Raw genomic sequence first — 10,531 nt, forward strand, 5'->3', positions numbered from 1 at the left:
AGTAAGCAAACCCACTGAGCAGCTTCAGCTTGGTCTAGTGCCCAGGATCGCATTGTTAGTGCATGTTTGGGTGTTCGCGTATGCTGGGTTTGCAGCAAAATTCTGGGGACCAGCTTACCAACCACGACAAGGGCCTGTCAATTCGACGAGATTCTGCCTGTCGGAAGTCGCCCAGAAGTTCAGAACCTTTTTTTTTTTTTTTTCAACCTCTTCTTTCAACCCTTCAACTCTCTCGCCTGAGGTGACCGGATTCGGGTTTGGGCTTGTTTTGTCCGTTCTGAGACTGTCTCTGTCTCTATCTTGTCTTCCGAGCCGTTTCCGATCCTTGCTCCGGTTCACGGCACTCGCTCTGACGTACGTACTGTACTAACATTGAGCTTCCCGAGCTAAGGTTCCAAATCTTATCCCGTCACCATCATCGTCACCAAGGACGCGCCATCGCTTCTGTCGCCTACGAAACATCCGACACGTCCCTCTAGCATGAAGTGACTGTCGCGCGAAACCTTTTCGATACCTCGAACTCCTTGAGAAGCATCCACTGCAACAATGGCTCTCTACAACGAGCAACAGGTTCTCTTCGAGACGGGCTCGTTCACTGGCTTCCGCCCGCTGCGAGAGCTTGGTGCGAACTATCTCACTACTGGCCCCTTCAAGCAACCTCTGTGTGGAAATTCGGAAGGATGGGGGCCCCTAAGTCCTCATCGCTATGATTTTACACCTTGTTTTATCGACGTCTGGATCTCTGCTGTGTCTGTTTTTGGCCTTCTGTTTGGATCGCTCGCTGTCTGGTGGCTGCTCGCTAAGAAGCAGAAACAAGAGGGACAGACCAAGAATGCGCACTTCTACATTAAGCAGGTAAACTCCTCTGCACCTTTCTCTACTTCTATTCTGTTCAATTGAGCTGATTTGTTGTCTCAGTCCCTCCTCGCCGTCATCATCGTCGACGTCATTGCTCAGCTTATCGTTCAAATCGTCTACATGCCCCATATCTGGTATGGCGATTTCCGAGTCTTGACGACCTTCTTGACTATCCTGTCACTATTTGTCATTTTCGCTATTCAATGGATCGAGCATTCGCGTATTCGATATCCCAGCGGCGTCGCCCTATTCTACTGGCTCTTCCTCCTCATCTCCTTCGGCGTCAAGCTCCGATCTCTTATCTCGCAGCAAATCTACGACTCCAACCTACCGTACTTCATTGTTTACTGCGTCGGAGTTGGGCTGTCTCTTGTAGAGTTTCTCGTGGAGTGGCTGTGGCCTCGAACTTCTCGGCCGAATGGATATGAAGCCATCGAGGAAGAGGAAGAATGTCCCGTTGAATACGCCAACGCATTTTCTCAACTCGCCTTCTCCTGGATGACACCAATGATGCAATATGGTTACAAAGTGTATTTGACCGAAGAGGACCTCTGGGCTCTTGCCAAGGATGATCAGACCAAGAACACTGGATCTCGCTTTGACCAAGCTTGGCAATACGAGTTGGAACACCACAAGAGTCCTTCGCTGTGGAGAGTTTTGTTCAAGGCATATGGCGGCCCTTATTGTGTTGCTGCTATCTTCAAGGTTGCAAATGATGTCGCCCAGTACATTCAGCCCCAGCTGCTTCGGCTTCTCATCTCTTTTGTGAAGTCGTACGAGGAAGACAATACTCCTCAGCCTATTATCAAGGGCGCTGCTATCGCTTTGGCTATGTTCGCTTGTGCGGTTCTGCAAACTACCATGGTTCATCAGTACTTCCAGCTTGCCTTTGTGACGGGAATGCGTATCAAGGGTGGTTTGTCTTCAGCCATATACCGCAAGTCCCTACGCCTGTCAAGCGAGGGCAGGGCTTCAAAGAGTACCGGTGACATTGTCAACTACATGGCGGTTGATGGCCAACGTCTGCAGGATCTTACCCAGTTCGCTCAGCAAATTTGGTCTGCGCCATTCCAGATTATCATCTGCATGGTTTCCCTCTATAATCTGCTAGGCTGGTCTATGATGGCGGGTGTTGCTGTCATGATTATTATGATGCCAATTCAAGGATTTGTCGCTCGCATTATGAAAAACATGCAAAAGGAGCAGATGAAGAATAAGGACGCCAGAAGTCGCTTGATCAACGAGATCATCAACAATATGAAGAGCATCAAGCTGTATGCTTGGGGCTCTGCCTTTATGAACAAACTCAATTTCGTCCGAAACGAAAAGGAACTGAAGAACTTGCGAAAGATTGGTGCCACTCAGGCCTTTGCCAACTTCACTTGGACTACTGCGCCTTTCTTCGTGTCATGTTCAACCTTCACCGTCTTTGTTCTGACCCAGGATAAGCCGCTCACTAGTGATATCGTCTTCCCTGCATTGGCCCTGTTTAACCTGTTGACCTTCCCTCTTGCCATTCTTCCAATGGTCATCACCTCCATCGTCGAAGCCTCTGTCGCCATTGGACGTCTCACCAGCTTCCTTACCGCTGAAGAGCTTCAACCCGACGCTATCACTATTAAGCCTGCCCCTGAGCAACTTGGTGAGGAGAGCATAATCATCCGTGATGGTACATTCTCTTGGAGCCGTCACGAGAACAAGCCCACTCTCGTTGATATTGATTATACCGCTTACAAGGGAGAACTCTCTTGTGTCGTTGGCCGTGTTGGTGCTGGCAAGTCGTCTTTCCTTCAGAGCATTCTCGGTGATATGTGGAAGGTTAAGGGTAACGTCGAAGTACGAGGAACTGTTGCCTACGCATCGCAGCAAACCTGGATCCTCAATGCTACAGTCAAGGAGAACATCATCTTTGGTTATAAATATGATGCTGAGTTTTACGAGAAGACTGTCCAGGCGTGTGCTCTTTTGGACGATTTTGCACAGCTTCCAGATGGAGACGAAACTGTTGTTGGCGAACGTGGTATCTCCCTGAGTGGTGGTCAAAAAGCACGTGTATCACTGGCTCGTGCTGTCTATGCTCGTGCGGATATCTACCTACTCGATGACGTTCTTTCTGCTGTTGACTCCCATGTTGGCCGTCACATTATCGACAATGTACTCGGAACCCGTGGTCTGCTGGCTTCAAAGACTCGCATTCTTGCAACTAACGCCATTGCTGTCCTTCGTCAGGCCAGCTACGTGTCTCTCCTTAAGGATGGCCAAATCATTGAGCGAGGAACATACAAGGAATTGGTTGCTCAGAAGGGTCTCGTTGCCGAACTTCTCAAGACAGCCGGACACGAGTCTGGCAATGCCAGCAGTGAACCTAGCTCCAGTGCTTCAAGCAGCAAGGCTGCTACAATCATCGAGACAGACTCCGGCCAGGCCAAGGAAGAGCTTGAGGAGGCACAGGAACAAGTCCCCGAGATGGCTCCTATCAAGACCGGTGCTGGGGCCAAGCCTCGCTCAAGCAGCATGGCAACCCTGCGCCGCGCCAGTACTGCAAGCTTCAGAGGTCCACGAGGCAAGCTGACAGACGAGGAAATCGGTGGTTCGTCCAAGACCAAGCAAGCCAAGGAGCACTTAGAGCAAGGCAAGGTCAAGTGGTCTGTCTACGGTGAATACGCCAAGATGAACAACCTTTATGCCGTTGCTCTATATCTCCTCATGCTTATTGCTGCACAGACTGCCGGAATCGGTGGTAATTTCTGGCTTGAGAAGTGGTCCAGAGAAAACCAAGAAAAGCAGTCGAACGCTAATGTTGGCAAGTATCTCGGAATCTACTTCGCTTTTGGTATCGGAGCGTCCGCTCTCACTGTCATTCAGACCCTTGTGCTCTGGATCTTCTGTTCCATCGAGGTTGGTGATTTTTCATGATCATGTCGAGTATAAACACTGACGCAGCAACAGGCATCGAGAAAGCTTCATGAGCGCATGGCCAACGCTATCTTCCGCTCCCCCATGTCTTTCTTTGATACAACGCCTGCTGGTCGTATCCTGAACCGTTTCTCGAGGTCAGTATATACTTTGGGGAGATCAAAGGTCGATACTAATCCATTGACAGTGATATTTACCGGGTCGATGAGGTTTTGGCCAGAACTTTCAATATGCTATTTGTGAATGCGGCCAAGTCAGGCTTCACCTTGGTCGTTATCTCATTCGCCACACCACCATTTGTCGCATTGATCATCCCGCTAGCCCTGACTTACTACTACATCCAGAGATATTACCTCCGAACATCTCGCGAGCTCAAACGACTCGACAGTGTGAGCCGTAGCCCCATCTATGCACATTTCCAGGAGTCCCTTGGGGGTATTTCAACCATTCGGGCATTCCGACAGCAGCAGCGATTCGAGCTCGAGAACGAATGGCGTGTCGATGCTAATCTCCGTGCTTACTTCCCTTCAATCAGCGCCAATCGCTGGCTGGCCGTTCGTCTCGAGTTTATTGGTGCTGTGGTCATTCTGGCTGCTGCTGGCTTTGCTATCATCGCCGTCACTGGCAACAAGCCCATCCAATCTGGTATTGTCGGCCTTGCCATGTCATATGCTCTGCAGATTACGACTTCTCTCAACTGGATCGTTCGTCAGACTGTCGAAGTCGAGACCAACATTGTGTCAGTAGAGCGTGTCCTCGAATATGCAGCCCTACCAAGTGAGGCACCCGAGATCATCGCCAAGAACAGACCCCCTGTCTCGTGGCCTGCTAAGGGCGAGGTTGATTTCGTCAACTACAGCACCCGTTACCGTGAGGGTTTGGACCTGGTGCTCAAGAACATCAGCCTTGACATCAAGTCGCATGAGAAGATCGGTGTCGTGGGTCGCACAGGTGCAGGCAAGTCATCTCTGACTCTAGCCTTGTTCCGACTCATCGAACCGGTAACGGGCCATATTGGTATTGATAATATTGACACGTCTTCCATTGGTTTGCTCGATCTGCGCCGAAGGCTAGCCATTATTCCTCAAGATGCAGCGCTCTTTGAAGGCACTGTTCGGGATAATCTCGATCCTGGCCATGTCCATGATGACACTGAGCTTTGGAGTGTGTTGGGTAAGTAAACACCGACATTGCAACCCTCCTACACCCATGCACTGCTTAGACAAGCGAATGTTTTGTCAGCACGTTGTGTAACATTTGCTGACGTATTTCCCTATAGAGCACGCACGATTGAAGGACCACGTTTCGAGCATGGATGGTGGGCTGGAGGCCAAGATTAACGAAGGAGGTAAGTTCACGCACGGCAATGCGCTTTCTGTCGGCATTTCTTGACCGGTCTGCGATTTCTCACCGGTCACCCGAGCATCTGGTTCAACATCCATGGCTTCATCTGATGTGGTGTGGCTAAACATCTGGCCCTTGCCGACGATAATGAGCAGTCTCTTTTCTGCAGCCATTTCGAAGACATCAGATGTGCTTAGTTGCTCGCCTCGCATGAGGACGAAGTCCCGTGGTCTGCCCTTTAGGAGCAGCACCAACAGCCTGGGTCCTGAGATATCAGGCTTATTCACATCACAACCGACTTTCACATGCATGTTTGTTCAACTGCTAACATGTTGCCTTGCAGGCTCCAATCTCTCTCAGGGTCAGAGGCAACTCGTCTCGCTCGCTCGCGCAATGCTCACTCCGTCCAATATCCTGGTATTGGACGAGGCCACCGCTGCAGTCGATGTTGAGACCGACGCTATGCTGCAGAGCACCCTCCGGTCACCCTTATTCGCTAACCGCACCATTATTACCGTCGCCCATCGTCTCAACACCATCCTGGACAGCGATCGTGTGGTGGTGCTTGACAAGGGTGAGGTGGTCGAGTTTGATAGTCCGGCCGAGCTTTTCAAGAAGCAAGGTGTATTCTACGGGCTCATGAAGCAAGCTGGGCTGGAAGTTGAATAGACAGACACCTAGTATTGGACCTGTCATAATTGAAATTGTACATAAAAAAACAGCAAAATAAAAGAGGAGGGATTTTTGCATACATCACGAAACAAAGCAAACCATGCAATGCTGCATGCACTCACTCGTCCATTGCATCGAGTGGCCAAGAGGCACAGATTGTCCGTGATGATGCACAGCAGGATATCTTGTGAGCCACTCGGGAAATACGGAGAGAAGCCTACGCTGACGGTGGAGGACTCGCGAAGCGACCGTGCACCGTAGCTCTTGCTGGCTTATCCCCGGTGACAAGGGACAAGAGCGGATGTGGTGGTGTTGAGGTAGCAGGGGGGCCCTCTAGAAGATGCCCACGGACAAATCTGATGAAGCATCGAAGTGACCAGGGAGACTTGACACGTTACATGCTGGGGTGGCCACAGTACAGTGCGTGCAACACGGAGAATTATGTTGGCGAAAAAACGGTAACAGCTATGTAATACCGGTAACACCGCCGAGAGAAGTTCTCTCTCGAGATGGTCAAGCGTCAGTGCGTTAAAAAGAGCAGCAGGAATCAGTAAGGGATCCTGAACCGCAATTGACTAAATATTCTATCGGCTTAAAAGCTTTGCCAGCCAATGTCAATCATGTTAACCTCCAGGCTTCAAGATAAGGCTCCGGAGCCGTCTCTCCGGCATCAAAGAACGTCGCTGTCGGAGCCTTGGATCTAGCGCGGCTAGTTTCGTTGCGCGCCAAGCCAAGGGCACTTTGTGTTATCCAACTGATGATTCTGCTGTGGACGTGGTAGTGGCAATATATGTCATCGTAAAGCCCCAAATGAATTTTTCTGTCGAGCTGGGGGGCAACAAAGTCAATCTTGAATACACAGATATGCTTTCTTTTGCCAGTCAAGGTTGAAGTCAGGATATGGCCGACTGGTATGGTTTCCGTCGCAATTCAGTCCAGTTACATACGGACCTGATACGTCGTTGACGTTGCTTTGAAAGAGAACTGGACCCAAATCTCCGCTGAATGTCGACTTGTCATTAGGACTATAACCACAAGACGCCTAGTTCAAAACTCGCAAATGACTAAAGTTCATGTCTGGTAACGATGAGTAGTAGCCAGACACGTGCTTGAGTATAGTGAGTGAACCGACGCCCCTGTTAAGCGCGGAGACAGCCCAAATTTGGCCGGATCAACAGATGCTGGGGGCGATGCTGCAGGCCCGTGATGAGACGCCTGACTCGCCTGATAAATGTCTTTTGAGGTTTAAATGTCAATATTCTCTTTCACTCTTCCCATCTGAAGCAAGACAGGGATCACATGTAGGAGATGAGGAATGGGGCGCGGAGTCCAACCCGATATTCCCGCACAATCCGTATGGTGCATTTCTGGACCGCCGTGGAGGTGAGCAGGTCATAGAAACTTGACTGGCTAGACATGCAAAAGTTCTAGCTTTGCTCTGTGTAAATGCGTCGAGAATGCGTCTGTTGTGACCTGAAGAGTGTTGAGGACCTTGCAAAGCCTGATCTTTAGCTCGCCGACGGTCACTTGCACATGAGAATAACTTGCTGATGCAGAGGTGTTCGTAAGGTGGAATCAGAAGCAGCAGTATTGGCAATGCTCAGGGAGAGAAGATATACGTGTGGCGAGTTGAAGCCAGATTGAACAGTCAGAGATCAATCTTGGGGTACGTTTTAGGTGCTCGCTAGGTTGGCAAGCAAGCCGAGCCGCATCACGGCATTTGCTGATCCGTGGACTGATGCTCCGTTGTGAAACTACCTGTTTATGTACATCATGGTGGTTCTTCGATACTACCTGCTGTCCTTATGTGGTCAAGATTAGCCTCGCGATGAAGCTTAAGAGGAACACGACCAATCAAAGCATCCTCGCAAAGTAGAGTTTCCAGAAGGAATGGACACAGGATCGACGGGAAGGCCCATGACGTTGAAGCTTCCGCTGCTGGCGACAAGTAATATTTATTGCATCAATGCTAAGCCTGACTCCAGGCTCGGTGCTGTATCCTAAACGAAAGCAATAAGCGTGGGGGCGTCAGTCCGGCAGTCTGTGTCATCTGGGAGCTTGAGGACAGTGCGGACCGGTCCCACTAACATCGAATCGCTGACTAGAAAGTTGAACCGTGCCAGGGATGTAGTGATAATGGCCATGGGCGGTTTCTTCTTTGATGGGCGAGACGCTTCGTGGATTGCCGATGCGGGGGGTTTCTGCAGTTCTGAGACATGAAGTGGCAAGAAAAACGTTGTCGAGTCTTTGGCAGCATGAACAAACAAACATGCTGGCCTTGTGCCGTACAGGAATGAGAAACTAACTAGTGTAGTTTCCCCGAGAAATCTATAATTGCTTCTGAACACATGGTCGAAACGCGAGATAATGTTGCGCCTGCAGGTCCAATGAGCTACGTAACGATCCGCATCCATGACTATCTAAGGTAAGGTATGTATGCTTTTCCTGTACCGTATTTGAAGGTTCTTCTCTATAATGCCAATAACAGACCTCTTGTTGGTCAAGATTGTCAAGGGCAAAGGGGAAACGTTATTTTTCACTTACATATGTGCAAGGCTGAGGGGGTGGGAACGGCTTGCCAACCTCCAGGAAAGCACTGGCATACTCAACAGGGTTTGCTGGAAACTCTAGCTAGCCGCTTTCTTGTTTCTTCGTGCTGGGGCGACATATGTCAGCTACCAGCTCCTGGACTCATTCGCGTTATGCTTAACAGTGTGACAATTGCCAACATCTCTATGGGCTCATGATTCTGTTTTTGAATCATGTTCCTCTTTGCCTGACTAAGTTGTGCTGACATGCGCTTTCAGACTCCACACATTCAAGCAGAGCAAAAGCCGTTCATGGGGTTAAAGGTGGTGGCTGATGCACTGTGCGATCCTTGCTCTTGCAGCTGATGCATTGGGATCGCCCAACGAGGGCGCAGACGTGCCTGTGAATGTGCAATGTGTGTGTGCGTGTGTGTGCGCTTCCCGCTCCCTGTAAATGGAGCTACCGATGCCCCCTGTAAACTGATGACCGACTGCTGGCAAAAGCGCATTGTACAGTAGGTCTTGAGTGGCCAATGCTGAATTTGATGCCCAGGCATAGAGCAATGCTATGATCTCGTCTGTTGCAGGAGGACTTGATGGGGGCTAACGTACGAGACTGTTGCTGATTGCTGATTGGCAAACCTCCATCCAGCAACTTCGAATGACATGCATTCTCCGCTGACTGTATAGAATGTATGGTTGGAGTGCGCGAGTTCTGTTGGGTAAATTTGTAGGGTGATCTTGAACAGAGAGGTTCAGTACTGTAGCTGTGAGGACAACACTGCCAAGAACAGTTTGCGTTGGCGGGTTGGATTGGGATAACAATTTTCTTCTTTGTTGCTCTCTCCTGTCTCTTTGGGCTAGCAATGCGCCATGGGAGCGGATCTGGCTGATGGGGTCGACCTCCACTGACTGCAGGTTGCAAGGCTAATAGAGGAGCCGAGCCGTACCGCTCGCGTCCCGCCTGTCCATCGTCCAAAGTCTAGGTTGACCTTGGTTGATGAAGTCGGGTTCGGCCGAGAACCTAAGCTTGGTTAATTGGGCGCGAATAAGCCAGTTTTGGCTGCGCAAACGATGGCTCTTCTCTTGAAGCGTAGATTTTACTACAGGAGCACAGCGAACAACGCGATGCGGCGGTGATAGTGGCTGGCTGGATTGCGGGCGTTGCGACGGATACTGTACCCAATTCGCAGAGGTAGGTCTGTCCGGTTGCGATGATGTCTCTGAAGTTGTGTGTATGGATAAAGAAATCCGGATCTGGCCCATACCTTAAGTTAGGCACCTGCTTAAGGTACCTAGGTACTAGGTAAGCGGCAGGCATGAACGTCTCAGATATCAGCTACGGCTTCTCTGGAATTTCGCTGGACGAAAGTAACTTGCTAAGGTCAGCACTTGTCTCTCGGCAATAAAGATTTTTCGTGCCGTGGTTTGCTCACCAGACAAGCCACTCCATGAAGATGGAGCACCTTCCGATGAATGTTTCCAGGTTGCTCTGCAGTTTGCAGGAACTAACTTCCCTGTTGGTTGGCTGATCAGGTCTATGTAGGTCTAGGTCCAGGTCCAGGTCCAGGGCAGGAAGGTTCAGGGCAATCAGGAATCTACATCTCTATGGTACCTACCTACCTGAGGTAGTCCAGGGCAAGCCCGACCAGACCCAGGCACCCTTTGGCAGGCACTTGGGCCACCCACCTTTTTCTGGAGCATAGGGCACATACGATTGGCCAGAAAAGCTATAAACGATGGGCCAAAACTTAAACCAAGGCCGCCACAGGATTTTAGTTTCATCGTCCACGTTGGTGTTGGTCGCTCATCCGCCCGTCATTTTCTACAAAGTGCCCAAGCGTAACTAATCTGAGATCTCGCTTGGAGCTGGTGATGGTCAACTCTCGTCTGCGTCTGCCTGCGTCTGCATCTGCATAAGCACATACCTACCTACCTACAACTACAACTACTGCTGTATTGCACTGTACAGACCTCGGTAGGTATTGCACTGTACCACTGCCGCTGGCTGTATTGGGTGATAGTGCATGAGCCAGTCCTGCAGGGTTGCACGTTTTGAGAAAAGCTTCCCAAGCCCATGACCCTAAAACACGACTCACAGAGCAGACCCATCTTGACCACCGAGACAAATCCAGTAATCAACCTTACGGTTCGTCGGTTGGTGGCTGGCTGGCGGGCACAATTCGTCAAGCCAACAATCGATACATAATGAT

At 50.2% G+C, this 10,531-nt stretch overlaps 2 protein-coding genes across 6 annotated transcripts; one reads left to right on the top strand and one right to left on the bottom strand.

Moving 5' to 3' along the window:
* The first annotated feature begins 208 nt into the window (after positions 1–208).
* Positions 209–6,408, top strand: FOIG_05099 (uncharacterized protein). Of its 4 annotated transcripts, XM_031203514.1 has the most exons (6): positions 209–855; positions 919–3,756; positions 3,808–3,911; positions 3,962–4,947; positions 5,054–5,122; positions 5,462–6,408. In XM_031203514.1, the coding sequence occupies exons 1-6, from the start codon at positions 547–549 to the stop codon at positions 5,785–5,787; spliced, it is 4,632 nt and encodes a 1,543-aa protein (XP_031067093.1). In that variant the 5' UTR covers positions 209–546; the 3' UTR covers positions 5,788–6,408. The 4 variants fall into 4 exon arrangements, with proteins under 4 accessions (XP_031067093.1, XP_031067096.1, XP_031067094.1 ...); XM_031203517.1 differs by having other exon boundaries at positions 3,962–5,122; XM_031203515.1 differs by having other exon boundaries at positions 5,054–6,408.
* FOIG_05100 (uncharacterized protein) lies at positions 6,212–9,544 on the bottom strand. Of its 2 annotated transcripts, none has more exons than XM_031203518.1 (2): positions 8,335–9,544; positions 6,212–8,166 (listed from the first exon to the last, which is right to left on the bottom strand). In XM_031203518.1, the coding sequence occupies exons 1-2, from the start codon at positions 8,391–8,393 to the stop codon at positions 7,791–7,793; spliced, it is 435 nt and encodes a 144-aa protein (XP_031067097.1). In that variant the 5' UTR covers positions 8,394–9,544; the 3' UTR covers positions 6,212–7,790. The 2 variants fall into 2 exon arrangements, with proteins under 2 accessions (XP_031067097.1, XP_031067098.1); XM_031203519.1 differs by having other exon boundaries at positions 6,212–8,260.
* Between the last annotated feature and the right edge of the window lie 987 nt (positions 9,545–10,531).

Source organism: Fusarium odoratissimum, assembly GCF_000260195.1.
Source record: "Fusarium odoratissimum NRRL 54006 unplaced genomic scaffold supercont1.6, whole genome shotgun sequence".
Taxonomy (NCBI): Eukaryota; Fungi; Ascomycota; class Sordariomycetes; order Hypocreales; family Nectriaceae; genus Fusarium; species Fusarium odoratissimum.

Coding starts and splice junctions, on each gene's coding strand:
- FOIG_05100 (XM_031203518.1), bottom strand. CDS start 8,393: ATGCCAGTGCTTTCCTGGAGGTTGGCAAGCCGTTCCCACCCCCTCAGC. Junction 8,167..8,334: donor CCCCTCAGCCTTGCACATAT/GTAAGTGAAAAA, acceptor TTGGACCTGCAG/GCGCAACATTATCTCGCGTT.
- FOIG_05099 (XM_031203514.1), top strand. CDS start 547: ATGGCTCTCTACAACGAGCAACAGGTTCTCTTCGAGACGGGCTCGTTC. Junction 3,757..3,807: donor GGATCTTCTGTTCCATCGAG/GTTGGTGATTTT, acceptor ACGCAGCAACAG/GCATCGAGAAAGCTTCATGA. Junction 3,912..3,961: donor ATCCTGAACCGTTTCTCGAG/GTCAGTATATAC, acceptor ATCCATTGACAG/TGATATTTACCGGGTCGATG.